Source organism: Leucopleurus acutus (assembly GCF_964270905.1).
Source record: "Leucopleurus acutus genome assembly, chromosome: 20".
In the NCBI taxonomy this organism is placed as follows: Eukaryota; Metazoa; Chordata; class Mammalia; order Artiodactyla; family Delphinidae; genus Leucopleurus; species Leucopleurus acutus.
Genome location: NC_139162.1, coordinates 43,356,264 through 43,373,946, shown reverse-complemented (window position 1 = coordinate 43,373,946; position 17,683 = coordinate 43,356,264). Strand labels below are relative to the sequence as shown.

The window sequence follows — 17,683 nt, the reverse complement described above, 5'->3', positions numbered from 1 at the left end:
GTCCAGGCGGAGGGTGTGGCCAGGGGAGCGCTGGCGGGCGGGGACCGAGACGGGCTCAGTCATTTCCTCTTGGGTTTCCTGGCTTCAGAGCCCGGGGTGGGAGCAGGAGGGGGAGACGTTGAGGGCTATGGGGGGGCCGGGGTGAGAGGCTGGGCGGAGGCCTCCAACCCCCCGGCCTAGGGGAGGGTGGGGGTGGGGAACAGCAGGGCGGGCAGGTCTGGGCGGGGTGGGGCTCCTGTGGGGAGGGAGGGAGAGCGGGGGAGGGGTCTACTCTGGGGTCTGGGGATGAGAAGGGAAGGGGCAGCTGGGGGCGGTGGCGCTGAGGGAGGGAAGGGAAGCTCGAGGGGCTCTGAGAGAGAAGGCGGCCACTGTGGCACTGCGGGAGGGGAAGGAGAGGAAGGGGGAAAATCTGGGGATGGGGGAGACAGCTCCCCAGCTTCAGCTTTGTCCCCTCCCCAGTTTGGTCCCCACAGATGAGAGCACACAGACAGAACAGGGGGAAAACCAAATGCACATTTATTAAAGCTCAAGACATAGACGCTGAGGGCGCGGGGAGCAGGGAGCTGCCGGGGAGTGGCGCACAGGGACTGTGGGGGGCTGAGGGTGGACTCCCGGGACCCCGGGAGCTGGAGGCCTGAGTCCCTGGGTCTGGGATGCAGACGGGCTCTTTGGGGGGCCGTAATTGCCAAGGCCTGGGGAGGTGCAGCGGCTCCAGCCTTGGAGTAGGTGGGACGGCTCATTCAGGGGAGCGCTCCCTGGGCAAGGCTGGGGTCCCCACCGCCTCCACCTGGTCCTCAGGCTCCCGCAATCAGGCAGGGACAGTAGTGGAGGTGCCCAGGGCTGGTCTACACGCCGCCACCTCCAGGGGCTGGGGTGAGAGGGAGTGAGAGAGAGAGAGAGAGCCATGGAGCTCCAGTGGGCAGCAAGAGGGGTGGAGGCAGCCCCCCGCCACACACTGCCAGGCCCCTTCATGGAAGTCAGATCTCCAGACTGTCACCCTAGAGCTAGCCCTGGGAAGTTGTCTTGCCTCCCTGCATCCTAATATCTGGTCCATAGAGGGACACCTTTGGGGCTTTTGTCCTGTCCCACAGGACGCTGTCATGAGAGGAACACATCTGTGATGAGGCCGAAGACCCCTGGCCCAGCCCGGGCTTTTCTGTGGTGTCCCCCCACCAGAAAAGGAGTCTCCAACCCTCTCCCACGCTCCCAACGTCCTCCTATACCCCCATTCCTTTCCAGCACACCATCTCTGGAACATTTGGATACAACAGGAATTCCTATGTCTCCCACCCACTTGGGCCCATCATTCAAGTGGAATGGGTGAGAATTCTGTACATATTCTTAGACTGTGGCCAGGTACCCAGGCCAACCGTACCCCCCCATCATCCACAAAGTGACCCATTAATGTTCTTAAATCTCATTAAATAAACATGAAACTAAACACATGAAATTCCACATCAAATCCTCCAAATATGGAGTACCCCAAGGCCCATTTTTTTAGTTCTAAAAACTTTATAAGAGGCAGAGTTTCCCATCTCTGATTTTTTAAAAGTCCCTGGAAAGGACACAGTTCCACTAAAAACAGGTCGAGATATTTTTACATAATTAAAATTAACACCCCCAAGGAGTCACAATCTTTCATCTACATGCTTATCCCCCCTCCTACATCCTACATCTATCCACCTGCACTGACTCTCCCCCTCCTCCTCACTCCACCCCCTCCCCCCTCCACCCCCCCTTCACCCCACCCCCTCCCCCATTCCACCCTCCTCCTCCATTCTCCACCCCTTCTAGGGACTCCTTCCCCCTCTTCCTCTATCCCCTCCTGCACCCTTCACCTCCTCTTACACCCCCATTCTCTTCACTCTTTATCCTATACTTTCCATCTTTCCATCCTCACACTCATATTCTCTCCTCTATTGTCTCTTTTCCAATATCAATTTTTTTTTTTTTTTTTCGGTACGCGGGCCTCTCACTGTTGTGGCCTCTCCCGTTGCGGAGCACAGGCTCCGGACGCGCAGGCTCAGCGGCCATGGCTCACGGGCCCAGCCGCTCCGCAGCATGTTGGGATCCTCCCGGACCGGGGCACGAACCCATGTCCCCTGCATCGGCAGGCGGACTCTCAACCACTGCGCCACCAGGGAAGCCCTCCAATATCAATTTTTAAAACCTGTATTCTATATGTCTCTCTTTTTGTTTTTTGATACAATTATTCACAAGCCTTCCTTCCTTCCTCCCTTCCTTCCTCCCTTTTTCTCAGTCATTTCATCCTAGATCTTCCCAACTGAACACTAAAGTCTGGAAAACATTCTATCTTCCTGCCTTCTCTAGTGCTCAACTCTGCCTTCATTCTGACTGCCAACATCCTTTTCCCATGTGGGCCCCTCTCTCCACAGGCTGTGGCTTTCTCATCTGGGGAATTAGTTCATCCTTGCTTTTATGAGATTAGGTACTTGTTTCTGGGCTGTTTCAAGGACCCTTGAGGACATTTCACATCCCGCTAACTTCATGTTTTAACATGTTTGATCGGCAGGGTCTCAGCTCCATCGTTGGTGGCCCCATTCTTAGGGACATCCAGTGCAGTTTCCCCTCTGACTCCCCTCCCTGCTCCCACCCATCTTCCCAGAACCACACCCTTTCACACCCTCACCTGAGGAGGGAAGCTCCGACTTACAGGATTTGCATGTTGGGCTGTGGAAGCAAAGATGAGAGAGAAAAGCATAAACAGGCTCAGTTGCGCAGGCTTTCTGGGAAACGCCTGGCAGGCCCCGGGGGCCCTTTTGTTTGGCAGCCCCCCTGCGCCCCAGGCCGCTCCCACCCCTCCCCGTCTCTCCCCACTGCTGCCGGACCTCTCAGACCTGGAGTCCGCCTTCCTGCACTTCATCTTCTTGCCTGTTAGGACAGAGACAGAACAGAACAAGGAGACAGGACATAAGGGTCTGGACAAAAGCCAGCAGGGGAACTGCAGGTGCCCAGGGCTTTGGAGCCCAAGAAGGGGTCACACTTACTGATGATGATGAGGATGCCCAGCAGGAACAATATGGTGGCCAGAGTCATGCCCACGGTCTGGACAGTGTCATAGTCTGGGGAAGATATGGGAGGACATCAAAGTGGGGGCAGCACCTCAGCTCCCCTGGAGCCTTGGCCTGGGTTCAAGGCCGCAGGCTCCTCCAGTGGGTCAACGTGAGCATCAAGTGCATGGCCTTGGGCGTTGGGCGCTCCCCTTAACCTCTCCTCTTTACCCTTCTCTTACCCTTCTCTGGATTGTTTGGCCATAGATAGAGAAAGATATGAACTTCCTCTATTGCATATATATATATATATATATATATGTATGTATATTTTTCAGCAAACAACCTTCTCTGTGGTCTCTCTGTCACCCATCCCCCTACTCAACCCTCCAGCCATAGGGATCCTGTTAACACCTGAGTCTGCTCAGGGTCTTCCTGAGTTCAGAGCACACCACTCCACCCCCTCCAACTTCCACTGCATTGCGAGGAAAAGCCAAAGTCCTCCCCACAGCCCATGAGGCCCTGTACCATCTAGTTCCCATCCCTTCTCAGAGCTCATCCCACTCCACTCTCCTCCTCAATCCCCTACTCCAAGCACACCAGTCTCCCTGCAGTTCCTGGAGCCTATCAGGCTTGGTCCTACCTCAGGGCTTTTGCACTTGCTGGGCCCTCTGCCTGAAAGCTCCTCCCCCAAATATCCCTCCCTTACCAGCTTCTGGGCTTTATTCAAATGTTAGTGACACATTCTCTGACTGTCTCATTTAGAATTTTCCATGCTCTCCTCAACATTTCCTAATCTCGTTCTTTCTTTTATTTTCCTTCATAAGAATTATTCTTGTCTAGTGTGCTATAGTAAACATTTATAAAAATATTAATTTATAAAGCAACCACTCCGTACCAGCAGCAGCCCAGGCCCTTGCCCTCAGGGAGTTGTCGTTCATATTGTGTTAAACAAAAGAAAACCAAAAACCTCAGCCATGTGGCCATGGCTAGATGTGGGTGTGGCCCCTCTTGCTGGGGAGTCAGGAGGGCTTCTGCTAGTAGACAGTCATTATTTGATCTGAGGCCTGAAGAAGAAAAAGGAGCTGTGTGGAGAGCTAGAGGAAGAGTATTCTGGCACAGGGAACAGTAAGTGCAAAGGCCCTGAGGCAGGAAAGAACTTGGCGTATGGAGAAGCGGTATGAGTGAGCAATGCGAGAGGGCAGGAGGGTATTTAGAGGGAGAACTGGGGTCAGTTCTGCTAGACCTGGAGTCATTTTTTGAGCTTCAGTGCTGTGGGGAAGATTTAATGATATCATCCGAGTAACTCTTTCCCACAGTCCTTATAGGTAGGAACCATTACTATTCTTTATTTTACAGAAGGGCCCAGAGAGGCAAAGTTTCTTGCTCAAGGCCACACAGCTAGTGAGTGGATCATCCAGGATTCAAATCCCGACAGCCCGGTGTCAGAGTTGTTTGCTTCTCTGATGATCCCAGTGCACCAGCCCAGAGTGCTGGTGAAGCCTAAAGAGGGTCCATAGAGGGTACCTCCTCCCCAAGTCTGACTCGGCCCTCCATGAGCCCAGCCGATGTGAATTATATCCACATGGTCACATGGCCAGTGGGCCAGCACGTAGCGTGTAGCCATAGCTGAAGCCACTTCAGCAGTGACCCATGGGGATCTAGAGCCACCCCTCCATCCAGCCCCAGGGTACCCTCAGCACAGCATCTGCCACTCACCGTAGTAAAATGGGTCAGGTTCCTGAGGAACTGTGGCAAGGAGGCAGAGAAAGAAAGAGAGGGGGAAAAACATTTCAACAACGAGCTTCTTAACATTTTTGAGGATCCTGATGGGGCCACTGGTCCAGTGGTTTCTGTGTAGAAATCAGATAATGAGACGTCTTGCTCTGGATGATGGCCTCATGGCCATCATGGCCTCATGGCCAGACACAAAGCTTAAAGAGAGGAGCATAGGCTGGGTTCCAGCCCCCACTCATTCCATTGGTCGATACCTTCCCTTGTACAGTGTACAACCTACCTAACCATACATGGCGGTCCTGGTCCTAGCCCCCCGTGGAGGTCTAATGCAAGCATGGACTCATTTCCTGAAATACAAATATATACTCCCGTTTGCATACGATGCTGAGACTCCAATCCCACTGCTGAGTGGACTGCTGAGTGTATCAGCTTCCCCTGAACACTCCCTGAAACTTCTCAGCCATCTGAGAGCCCCAAAAGGCAGGCACTGTGGCTACTGCTCTCATCCACTTGCTCCTGACACCAAATCCAGCAGAGCAGAGATGTCCAAAATTTTATATTATATCATACTATATTTTATATATATATATATATATATCCTATATTACTTATTTCTCAGACATCAATTTAAAGATTCAAAATTGACTTTGTAATAACTTTCCCAGTGTGTATGTATATGCATGCCTATGTATGTAGCTGTACCACATAAAACATACTCATCCATTGGAAGACTCACTCTGATTTCAAAAATGTTAACATGTCGATAAAACGTGTGTGTGTCTGTGGATTTACTTCTCCCCAACTCCCACCTCCCTGTCTCAAACTCTATTCCCCTTCAGGAGAGCTCAGAACATCCTTCCCATTCAAGAAACCCATCCTGATGCTTCCCTAATTCCTCCGACAGCGTTTAGTACACTCTGCCTTGATTAGAGCACGATTCTGCAAAACAAGCACCACTAGGGGAGTGGGGGTGGGGTGGGGTATCAGGAGCGCCCGGGAGATGCCAGATGTTGTCATTAATGTTCTTCCCCTATCCAGGCTCAGGAAGGTTGGCCACCTTGAGGTTGGGAAGGGGGACATATGACTCATTCAGGCCAATGAACTCTGCAGCATTTAAGTGCCTGCGCAAGAGCTCTCTTTTGCCGTTGGCCTGGTGATACGAATGCTCAAGATGGTGGCTTCTCCAGTTTTCTTTGGTGAGTAGACACCCCCCAGTTGACCTGTGGTGGCCATATAGTCTAAATGAGAAATCTACCTTCATTGTGAGAAGCCACTGAGATTTTTTGTTACCACAGTACACTCGCGTTTAAACTGACTCATGCAGGTGGCACCCAGGCAAGACCCTGATTAGCACTGACTCACAGTGTGTAAGTTCACCCTTCTCAGTTCCCTGTCCAATCTTCAAAGAGCAAGTCTTAAATAGGAGCTGATGTGATGCTACACTTTCCAACCCTTGTTAATCTCCCAAGATGAAACAGGCCTTGGGTTCAGGGCCTTCAGCAGGCAACAATATCTAAATAGACTGTTACGATGTTATTTGCTTTTCTCCTTTATTTATTTATCTAGGCAGCATTTGAGAGCACTGAGTCCATGCCAGGCTCTCTTCTAAGCACTTTACAGATATTAACACAGTTATCTTCACAGCAGCTCTCTGATATAGGCGCTATCTTCATTCTCATTCCACAAAAGAGGAACACTGAGGCTCAGAAAAGTGAAGTCACCTGTTTAAGATCATTTTAATACTTGCCTTCAGTGTAAGACCAAAAAAAAAAATTCCTGATTTTCCATTTGTGGTGGCAGTATAAAATAAAGCTAACAAAGTTTTTTAAAAGTTAATTCTTTGAAGGAAAAATGTGAAATAAATATCAGTGTGGGGAACATTTGGACAGGGCAAAAATCATGAAGGTGGTACTCATAAGCATCAGGATGGGGAAACATTAGTTTAGAGCCATCTGTGCTCTGTCTTAGCTCCCCCACCAGATGGAGAGTAAATGTATTGGATTCATCGCTACTGTTAATCCTGGCATTTATAAAGTTTTTCAAAGAAGTTTTCTAGAATGAATGAATGGATGGATGAATGAATGAATGAGCTCCTACTAGGCTGCAGGGAGACTGCATCAGAGGTGGAGCAGTTGAATTATCCTGCTTTTGTCTCCTGTGCTTCCACACATCCTGCCTCCCCAAACCATCACAGAAGCCCAGTGGGTGAGCGCCTGACCCAGAGTCCTCTTTGGTTCCTCCCTGGGTGCTCCTTGCTCCATGCAGAAGTTCCTCTTCTGGTCTCTGCTGCCCCAGCAATCTGGGTCCTCAGGACGAGACTGAGCTAAGGGTGGAGCCAGGAGGCAGGAGAAGGAATGTGCACCACTCCTGGCCAGTTGCCAAGGAGACATCAGGAAGGAGGTGGTTACTATGGCAACTGGGGCATCTTGAGAGGTGAAGAGAGTTGATGGGTCTGGGTACCCCAGGCTGGATAGGGTCCTGTGTGGGACTTGGGGGTTGGGTTTCTAACTCTGGGGCCAAACTTGACTGCCTCTGCTCCCTTTGTACCTCCTGTTGTTGCCTCTGCAGGACTGGCTTCTGGCCAAGCGGAGGGTCCTTCTTGGGGATAGGAACCCAGGCCCAGCTGTGCTCCTGCATCTTCTTTCTGTTCGTCCCCAACACACCCTCCTGCTCTCTGATGGGGTGGGGGATGGGGGGATGCGGGAGCCATCCCCCGCCCCAAAACAATCCATTCACTCATTAATTAATTTCATTAAGTGGTTTGCAACAGGCAACATGCATTTCCTCCCCCGGGGTTTCCCAAGACCTGTGGTCCCCTCTCCTGCTGTGACTGGAGAAAGGGTGTGGGGAGGTGGAGGCATCTGTCCTCCCACCTCTGCCTGTCTGCTGCCATCGATCTTGCTAACCACCATCTCCGCGAAAGGAAGCACTAGGCTCCCGCCAGGCTTGCTGCCTCAGCCCTGCCCCCTCTCCCTAGGGTGGCTTCCAGCCTCTGCAGCCGCCCCCCCACCCCCACCCCCCCGCCCTGCTTCAAATTCTGCAGATATGGCTCAGTGCAGCAGCCCCCACCTCCCAGGAAACCGGGCAGGGGAGGAGAGATCAGAGTGGAATTGGGGTTCCCTTCACTTGCCAGAGGTTCCTCAGCACCGCTGGCCTCTCCCCTGGCCCTGCTCTCAGCGCAAGAGACCCTCCCTTGCCCACCTCTCCCCCACCACGGAAGCATCCTTCCCCTTGCCCATCTGCAGAAGGCTCAAGAAAGGGGGCTGTTGGGGGGGGGTCAGTGTTTCGGGGGTGCATAACTGGGCTAATGGTGTGCAATGTAAATATCTGTGTGGGCGATGGAGGTAGAGAGGGGCATCTGTGTGCACACCCAAGTGCACCTTTCGGACCAGACAACACCCCGAATGTGGGCTGGGAAGGAGGGTCCTGACACCCATCCCTGCCCATGGGGGCTCACTGCAGTGGTACGGGCCCCACCCTGTGCCACCCCCCCCTTCTCTTTTCTATTTCCCTCTCACGCTGTGTGGCCATCTCTCTCTCTCTCCCCCTCTGTGTCTTTATGCCTCCCTCCATAGTTGCCTCAGTCCCTCTATCTCTCAGTCTCTATCTCTTTCAGGCTCTCTGTCAGTCTCTTTCTGTATTCCTTTCGGTCTCCCTCTCTCTTGCTCTGTCTCGCTCTCTCCAGCTCCTATCTTTCCCTCTTTCTCCCTGCTTCCCATTGAACCTGCCTGTCAGAGATTTCAGGAAACACCCACCGTAGGTGCCAGCACTAGGAAAAAAGAGGCATACGGACCCCCTCCCCTTACCCTCCTGAAATCTGCGAGAACCTCTGTGGCTGCAGATCCACCCGCTCCCACCTTCGAAGCCCATCTCTTCGAGTCCACTACCACCGCTGTGCTGGACCAGCCACCCGGTTGCTATAGCTACCGGTCCGAGCATCCTTTCTCCGGGGACTGCCGCTCTCCAACCACGGGTCCCGCACAGGAACGACACCACCGGGAGAAGGTGTCCAAGAGGCCTGGAGGGGTGCCAAGGGGTGCACTGCAGGGGCCTCCGCCCATGGTAGGAAGGGACATCCCCTTCCCCATTCCCCTCCCCTTCCAGTACTGGAATCTCCCCAGAGCCTCTCTCCTAAGCTCTAAGATCCCGGAGCCCCCCTGCGCCCTCTCCCCAGGCGACGCTCACCCTTTGTGGTGACCTGGGTCGGGGTCGCCATGCCAAGCCGGAGCAGCGGTCGGCTGGATGCCGAGGCGGTGAAGGCGCGGCTGCAGCAGCTGGAACCGGGACGGACTGTTGTCGGGGGGAGATGGGGGGAGCCCTGGTGTGGAGGGGGCCGTAGCCAATGGGGGCCCGGAGAGCCCGCCCCCGTCCCGGCCACCCCCGCCCCCGCCCCCGCCCACTGCCGACGTCCCCGCCCTTTCCCCAAGGGTGGGGGCGCCCTCTGCCGGGGCCAAGGGGGCGCCCAGGCTTTCCGCGCGAAGGGACTGACAGATCCACACCGCTCTGTCAAGACAGAAAAGCACGTTTTATTGGAAATCTGAGCGGCAGACGGGAGTCTGTGGGGGCAGGGCTGGGAAAGAGGACAGTCCAGATGGAGGTGGGCGCGCGGAAGGTGGGTGGGAGGCGTCAGGTGCCAGGGGAATTCTGTGTGGGTGAAAAGGGTAAGAGGCAGGAGAGCCCTCCAAGCCCCCTATCCCAGCCCTTCGCCCCCTCCTCCTTCCCCCCTCCCCCCTCCAGCCTAGTCAGAGCTGCAGGACCTGGCTGGCTTCCATCGCACCAGGTGTCTCTACCGCCTGCGGGTGGACAGACCTAAGGGGGAACACATAGAGTTCGGATAGCAGGAGGGGCACCCCAGCTCCTCTGGAAGGTGGGAGCACAGCAGGGCAACTCCCCGACCTCGGGTTTCAGATCAAACCCCCCGCTCCACGCGCCCACGGAGGACCAGGAAAGGGGTTCTTGGAACCAGCTTGCATCCCCAAACACCCGAAGTCTCCCCAAACTCACGGCGGATTGAGCTGCGGAAAGTTCCCTCCTCTTCATCAGGTTCCCCAGTCCTGAGAAAAGAGATGCAGAAGGAATTGGGGATGGAAAAGGAGAGAGGCAGCTACACCCGGGAAACCCCAGTGCAGCCCCCATTTCACAGACTTGTGTACTGAGACCCAGAGATGGGCGAGGAGCAGGCTCCGGGCCGCCAGAAAATCCAGTGCACCCAGGAGCAGTTTAAGTGTTTGGCAGGAGGCGCTCCAGGCCGGTAACAGAGAGTACCTCCCCGAGTGCTGGAGAAGGAACTAGAATTTGCAAAGGAGGTATAGCCAAAGCGACTTGAGGGCAGATTGCCTGGAGACGGCCTAGGTTAGAAACATAGAGCCTTCACCTTGCAGTTGAGCGATTTGGGGCGTGTGACCACCTTCCCGTGCCTTGGTTTCCTCATCTGTAAAATGAGGTTAATAAAAGCACCTGCCTTATAGATATGGTGTGAGGGGTAAATAACACATCATGAAACAGCATCCTGCACGTGGGACACACCCAATAAATACTACCTTTATTTATAATAACATCTACAAGTATCTTAATACCGACAAGGTATTCATACATTGCCTGGGCTTTACATTTTTATTTAAGGATGAATCAGAGAGCTAGAAACAGGACTCCGAGCTAAACTGGGCCGCCAAGTGAGGTGATCTCATTTCGCCGCGGCTCTTTCTTTCACAGCACTTACGGCGCTTCGTGATTTTATATTTGTGGGTCTGTTGGAGCCCATCGCCACCGCCCCCACTGGGCCGGACGCTCAGCCAGGCAGGGAGGGCAGTTAATTCGTGGCTTGGTCCCAAGGCCTGGCTTGGGGCTGGACACGTAGTAGGTGCTTGATACATATTTGCCGAGGGGTCTCTCTGGTTCTGGATTGAGTGGACTTCCGGCCTCACCCCCAGTGCTCCTTCAGAGCGGGAGTAGATGAGTGAGAGCCCAGAGAGGCTTCTTACCTCTGCTGCTGGTTGAATTTGCACCGGCATCTTCTGCCTGTGGGTGGGGGCGTGGGGAGGAGTGCGCTGAGATTACGCTCTACGCGGCACAGCGAGCCAGAGGTCGCGCTCGCCAGGGCTGGAGCGGCGAGAGGGGATAAGGGTGGGGCAGGGACAGGGGGGTGCTGGGCCTGCAATAGAGACGCGGCTGGCCGGAGGGAGGAGTAGAAGGGGCAGGGCGGAGCCTAGGGCAGGGAAAGGGGAGGGGCAGAAACAGGGGCGGGGCCGAGGGCGGGGCCGTAAACGGGGCGGGCCCGGGGGCGGTGATAGAAGCGGGAGCGGGGCCGAGGGCGGAGTAGAAGGGGCGGGGCCTAGAGCAGCGATGGGGAGGGGCATAAACAGGGGCGGAGCCGAGGGCGTGAGGCCGGGGTGGGCAGAAATAAGGGCGGGGCCAAGGGCTCTGATAGGGGCGGGGTTGGAGGCGGAGCGGGGACTGGACGGGGTTGGGACAGACACCCGCAGATTCGCGGCTGGAGTCTGGGTAGGGGTACTCACTCAAGATGATGAGTATGCCCAGGATGAAAAGGATCCCGGCGATGATGAGGCCTCCGATCCGCAGGGATTGGTAGTCTGTGGGCAGCAAGGAGGAGCGTGAATGCAGGGAGGGGAGGAGGAAGGATGGTAGAGGGGCAGAATGGGGAGGAAGGGGCAAGGAGGAAGGATGGGGAAGAGGAAAGGAAATCAATGAGAGGAGGAGGGAGAGATGTGGGAGAAGGGGGATCAGGGAGAAGAGAGGATGTAAAGAAAAGGGAGGGGAGGAGGTGGGCAAGGCAAGGAGGAGGGAGGAGACAAGGGAGTGGGGAAGGATGATGGTGAGGATCAGGGAGAGGAGAAAGGCAGGTGGCAGCAGAGGATGAGCCATAAGATACTCAGAGGTAAAAGGAGAAAGATTCAGAGATACAGAGAGGGATGAAATAGACAGAGACCAACAGAGAGACAGAGACAGAGGGAGATCAAGACAGAAAGAGTCGGAGAGCCAGATCAAGAGAAAGAGAGAGAATGAGAATGACAGAGACATAAACACTGAGTCTAGAGATAGATGGAGACAGAAACAGAGAGTGGTGGGGGGAGGGGAGGAATGAGGAGAGGACAGGCGAACCCAGCCCAGCACCCCCTAACTCCCAAAGAAAGGTGCCCCTCCCTCCCTCACCATAGGTGAATGGGTCGTGTTCCTGTGGCGCTTCTGGAAAGAGAGAAAGAAATCAGGGTCGGATGCTTCCTGGGATCCTGGACAAGGAGGGGCATAACGAGACCTTTTGGGGGTTTCACATTCCTGGGCCGAGAGTCTGGGGACTGCTGGACCCTGAGCAGGCTGCCTACCCTCTCTGGGTCTTAGCTGCCCCGCTGCACTGTCCTGGGTGGAACAGCAGGCACCTAACTGCCTCAGCTCTCCGTCTCATTACAGGTTGTCTCTGATTCCGTCATTCACAGGCCTCCATCCCGCGCTCCACCTTTGCCTGACCTGGGGCATCCTCTCCCCTCCCCCAGATACCAGCCTGTAACTGAACCCCACGTGAGACCCCAATTTCCTGGTGCCTCAACTGACTCAGTTCAGATTGGAGTCTCCAACTTGTTTCTCTTGCAGGGTTTCCCCTACCCTTGCCACCTTTGGAGCTGAAGTGGGTAGTGGGCTGCCTTCCCCGGACTCACCTGCGTTGACCATGGCGAGGAGACCCACACAAAGAACCAAGATGTGGCTGAGAGATGCCATTGTCCTGGGGGACAACAAGGGTCAGGAAACCTGTACCCTCATTCCCCCACCTCTGGGGCCTGAACTCTCTTCAGGGGACTGTCTCTGTTAAGTCAGAGACAGTCCAGGGACTTAATTTCAAAAGCGTCCATCATCCAGGTTGATCACCCTGAGAAACAGAGGCACCCTCCTGCTTCACTGGGACACAGCATCACGAAAACAACCCATACCATGGGGGTCACAGAGCAGCAAGGACAGGGGTGAGACACACACACAGTCCACAGGGACCTCCCGCAGGCCAGGGCCGTCCCCACAGCAGGCCCCAGATTCCCCATGCCTACCCTGGATGCCTTGCCCCACCCAGGTGGAGAGACAGACACGCTGCCAGGGAAGAGGCAGCCAGGACATGCCCAAGGGCCCACCTGCCCGCACACCACAGCCTCACCGTGTCCGTAATATCCCAGCTCTCCTGCCCTCAGCCGCTGGCCCGCTCTCTGCCTGACCCTGGGTATAAATATCTCCCATTTCACCCTGGAGGAATTTGCCTCGCACAGGCCACCATGGCAACAGCCTTCCTCCCCCCCCCTTGGGGGTCACGCACAACGCTGCCCGGGTGAGGCTGGGCTGCCACATTGCCATGGGCTGCCCCCGTGGGAAAGGCCACCCCTTCTCCTCTCCTGGAAGAGATGAGAACAGGGAAAACGTCCCCTTTGCCTGCCTCTGGGTGACATCTTTCATGAACGGACAATGCCAGGCGAGTGACCTGTGGCCCAGTCCAGTGGGGCTGAGAGATAGAAGACAGATGCCAGGGGCAGGAACGCACGCACACATGCACACACGCGCGCACACACACACAGTGGGGCTGGAATGGAGACGACGCCCACTCCCTAAACTTCTGGTTGGAGCAGGACATGGGGTGGAGACCCAGGCACACGTTACTCCTTATCTGGGCCTTCTGCACCCCCAAACAATGACGCAGCCCGACCTACACCCTACACACGTGAGTGTCCAAAACCCACACCCAGCCAGGGTGCACGTGCCACAGCAGAAGCAGGGAGGAGCTGCACCCACACTTCCACCCCTGGGAGAACCCCAACGTCCCAACCACACTCCCTTCCTCTTGGGTCTGGCCTGCCTGGGAAGCCACTCCTGTTCCCAAAATAGGCGGCCCAGCCAGGCCAGGGGTGAGGCCTGGAGGGGAGGGGCAGGGGACGCTCACCCCAGTCAGGCTGTCCCCTGCAGAAAGAAGGCCCCAAACGTCCGGCTGTGTCCTGGGGCCGAGCACTTTGGACCCCCTGGCCCAGAGCTGGCCGCGCTGCCCTCAGCCGTCTCCCCTCCCCGCCCCACCCCACCCCTACCCTCCCCAACCGGCAGCTGTAACTGGAGCCGGGCTGGAGGGGGGCCAGGGGGCGGCCCCCAGCCCAGACCGCCCTGGCCCGCTAGGTTAACTCTCTCAGCTCAGAGGGAGGAATCGTAGGCAGCCAGCAGTGGGGAAAGCTGGGGAGAAGAGGTGCCGGCAGGGAGGACTGTGTTACAGGCGCACAAACACACACACACACACTCACACGTGAGCCTCGGGCGCACCTCAGAGGGCTTCGGAGCTGGGAGGGCAGGGTGGGTGTCAATGATTTTCCACGCTGCTCCCTGGGAACTGGGCCCAGCCTGGGCTTAAGGTCACCTGGCCTGAGTGCCTAGGAGTCCACTGACCCCTGACCCCAGGGTCCTGCGGGGCCCTCGTCAGCACCACAGGGCCGTTTGGAGGGCATTTCAGCGTGTATGTAGGTTGTCTTCTACTGACTGTGAGGTCCCCCAGGGGTACACACCACACACACACACACACACACACAGAAACCCAAAGACCTGGATAAACAGGCACAAAACAAGACAAATACATGCATGTCCATACATACAAATCCAGAATAACACACCCATAGAGAAACCCAAAGACACTCACCAGCACTCCTCACACGAGTCACAAAACACCAAGACAAACACATTTGTGTGCACACAAAACACACACGTGTTCATTGAGATGGATGCCCGTATAGAGGCACAAAGACACAACCACGCAACAGTGCACTCTTACAAATGGTCACAGAGATACACACTCTTGCGAGGACAATACTGACAAATGTCTGTACAGAAACACATCAACACATGCACACTAAACATAAATACATTCAAAGGCACCGCCACAGCCAGCACTCCTACACAATCTCAGGCATGTGAAGGCACAAAAACTGTGTACATTTGTACACAGACACACACACACATTTATGTGGGCTCATGGAGAAGCAGAACACTGTCAAGGACACAGGCATACAACCAACCATGCTGTGGTTTCACAACCATAAAGACAGACACACACACACACACACACACACACACACACATCCTCATGCACCAGCAAACAGGCACACAGCTGGTCATACAGTCGCAGACATACAGGCCTACGCTCTGTGTTCACACACTTGGAGACACCACCAAATGTGCACTGATGTGTTTAGCCCAGAACCTCCCCGTCCCTGAGCTCATGTGACCCCTAAAACCCCCTGGAGGACAACACACCTGGCGTCCTCATGGGCAGACCAGGTTACCAGGCACTGGTGCCAGAGAAAAGGGGGATCAGCTCTGGGCTCTGCCATTCCTAGTTGTGAGAGCTCGAGCAGCCCAAGAGACCTCTCTGTGCCTTGGTTTCCCATCTTACAAAATGGAGAAATCACTAAGGTAATATGTATCACCCTGGGCCAGGCTCAGAGGTCTCTGAACCTGACGTTGTCATCTTTAAAAATATGTATTTACTTATTTATTACTATTTATTTGGTTGCGCTGGGTCTTAGTTGCAGCTCAAGAGCTCCTTAGTTGCGGCACGTGGGCTCCTTAGTTGTGGCATACAAACTCTTAGTTGCGGCATGCACGTGGGATCTAGTTCCCTGACCAAGGGTCGAATCTGGGCCCCCTGCATTGGGAGCTCAGAGTCTTAAGCACTGTACCACCAGGGAAGTCCCCCTGATGCTGTCTTATTATTAACTCCATTTTAGATATCTGCAAACCAATGTTTAGCAAAGTGGAGATAATTCTCCCAAGGTCCCTCTGGTGGTTAAGGACAGAAACTGCCCCCACCTGAAAGAGACCTGGGCCCAGATACCACACTCTGCAGGACACAGATCAGGAGCAGGTAGACGGCTCACACCCAGGCACAGGTGGCCCTGACACACACACACACACACACACGCACACACACGTGCGCGTGCGCGCGTGCACGTGGTCTCAGAGGACCCCGGCAGCTTCAAAAGTCTCCCTCATGAGCCTCTGCCCCTTGTGGCCCTATACCCCAGAGTCACCAGCAGTCCCTGGTTAATGATAACCCTAATATTTATGTAGCCCTGGGGAGGGATGACAGGAGCAAGGGGGGCCAGCAGGGAGGGGGGCACCTGGCTAGCTCTAGCCAGTGCTGGGGTCCCTCCCCTCACAGGGCCAGCTGCTCCAGAGTGGAGAGGCCCAGCCATTTTCGGGCTGGGTGATGGGCCAATGACTTAACCTCTCTGTGGCTCAGTTTCTCCTTCTGTAAAATGGAAATGATAATACTATTCAACTCAGAGGGAGGTCGGGATGATTAGCTGAAATGATCCATGGAAAATATTGAGAACAATGCCTGGCACACGGTAAGTGATCACACACACAAAAAAAGTAAGCTGCCACCGCCATCATCCTTGTCATTCTTCCCATCATAAACAGGAGGGAGAACCCTGCTGGGCTGAGCGCTCTGTGAGTGTGGATTTAGGCCCATCTGTCTCCCCTCGGTGTCCCTGGCCCAAAGCTCTTTATCTATCTTTCTCAAAGACCCTGTAAAGAAGTTTATCATCCCTGCTTTATGGCTGAGGTAACAGAGACCTGAAGGGCCTTGCTCAAATCACAGAGATGTTCAGGTGCAGGACAAGCCCTTGGATCCAGAATCCACCCCAAGCTGGGGGGTGCCCACCCTGCTCTGAACACTCTCTATCCTCTCGGATAGAGGAGGAATTCTCTACACATCTGAGAAGTGGGTGACACGATTGCCCCATCTGACAGATGGGCAAACTGAGGATCAGGGATGACCCTGATCTGAGTGACCCCACCTGGTGTCGGGGGGGGGTCACTTTCAATACTTTTAAAAAATATTCAAGTTTAATAATTTATGCTTTACCAGTAAGACACACATTTCTACTTTTCTATAAAAGGCGTTAGTGGAACAGTCCTGAGTATGCCGACCCGAAGCTGACCCAACGCGGCCTGGGCCTCATCTGCCCGCAGCTTTGCCCGGTGCTCTCCAAAGCCCCGACTAGGCCGCGTGCCAGGCCCACCCCATGCCCTGCTTCGTGACCGGCGACCCCTAGCTGGTGCTGTTAGGTCCCTTGTCCTCCAAGTGTTCTGAGTGTGTGCAGCAGTGCCAAGAGAGGCTGTGTGTTCTCCTCATGCCTTAGTTTTCCCATCTGTAAAGTGGGGGTTAATAATACTACCCACCTCAAGGGGTTGTTGTGAGGACTGAGTAAATTCATGTCAAGACTGATGCATAGTAAGCGCTCAGTGAGTATCATTACTACTACTTCAGATTGGGTAATATCATTTATTTATTTTTCTTATTTAATGAACAGAATCTATCCAAACTGCTAAAAGCTTAGTCCAAACGAAAACAGCCAGTATCCATGGGCTCTGATCTCCAAAGGAGGCATGCAAAATCATACTGGGAGACTGTGCGGCCAGCTGCCTGGGCTTGAGTCCTGGCTCTGCCTCAGCTCGATAACCTAGATCTCAAATGACCTGACCCCTCGCTTCAGTATTTCCATTTGTAAAATAGCCGTATGATGTATCAGCCTCGGAGGGCTGTAGTGAGGTCAGCACGAGCTAATAGATGAACTTGTAGGACGCGGCGTGGTACAGAGTCAGTGCTGAAGGAAGGGGATGGCATCATTATCATCCTTTTTCCCTTGAGTTGGCTCCCTACCCCTAAGTGAGTGGTGGGTACTCAAGGAGTTAATTTCGGGCAAGAGAGGTTGTGGGTTTGGGGCAGGGCGGCTGCCCTGCTGAGTGTCGCCACCAGAGGGAGCAGCTGGACTTGAGCTGGTCCCTCCAAGCCTGGGTGCCAGTGCCCACCCAGCCCTACTGGAGCCAGGGGAGGGGGCTGGCTGGGAGTGGCCACCGCGGCTCCAGCCCTTGGTGGTCTCTCCTCCCACCCCCCTCCTGCC

The 17,683-nt window shown here is 54.8% G+C and overlaps 2 protein-coding genes and 1 long non-coding RNA gene across 6 annotated transcripts in view; 1 reads left to right on the top strand and 2 right to left on the bottom strand.

The window, feature by feature from the left end:
• The window catches only part of LOC309977173, a 336,876-nt gene that overhangs the window by 54,635 nt on the left and 264,558 nt on the right, over positions 1 to 17,683 (top strand). The gene's annotated exons all lie outside the window — the stretch shown is intronic.
• On the bottom strand, positions 575 to 9,055 carry FXYD7 (FXYD domain containing ion transport regulator 7). Its single transcript, XM_082862110.1, has 7 exons — positions 8,934 to 9,055; positions 8,606 to 8,766; positions 4,731 to 4,760; positions 3,009 to 3,083; positions 2,850 to 2,892; positions 2,651 to 2,691; positions 575 to 868 (listed from the first exon to the last, which is right to left on the bottom strand). The coding sequence occupies exons 2-7, from the start codon at positions 8,685 to 8,687 to the stop codon at positions 846 to 848; spliced, it is 294 nt and encodes a 97-aa protein (XP_082718236.1). The 5' UTR covers positions 8,688 to 8,766; positions 8,934 to 9,055; the 3' UTR covers positions 575 to 845.
• FXYD1 (FXYD domain containing ion transport regulator 1) lies at positions 9,260 to 13,780 on the bottom strand. Of its 4 annotated transcripts, none has more exons than XM_082862177.1 (7): positions 13,678 to 13,780; positions 12,419 to 12,483; positions 11,919 to 11,951; positions 11,264 to 11,338; positions 10,730 to 10,766; positions 9,753 to 9,802; positions 9,260 to 9,557 (listed from the first exon to the last, which is right to left on the bottom strand). In XM_082862177.1, the coding sequence occupies exons 2-7, from the start codon at positions 12,477 to 12,479 to the stop codon at positions 9,535 to 9,537; spliced, it is 279 nt and encodes a 92-aa protein (XP_082718303.1). In that variant the 5' UTR covers positions 12,480 to 12,483; positions 13,678 to 13,780; the 3' UTR covers positions 9,260 to 9,534. The 4 variants fall into 4 exon arrangements, with proteins under 4 accessions (XP_082718303.1, XP_082718304.1, XP_082718302.1 ...); XM_082862178.1 differs by lacking the exon at positions 13,678 to 13,780 and adding an exon at positions 13,448 to 13,495; XM_082862176.1 differs by lacking the exon at positions 13,678 to 13,780 and adding an exon at positions 12,904 to 13,308.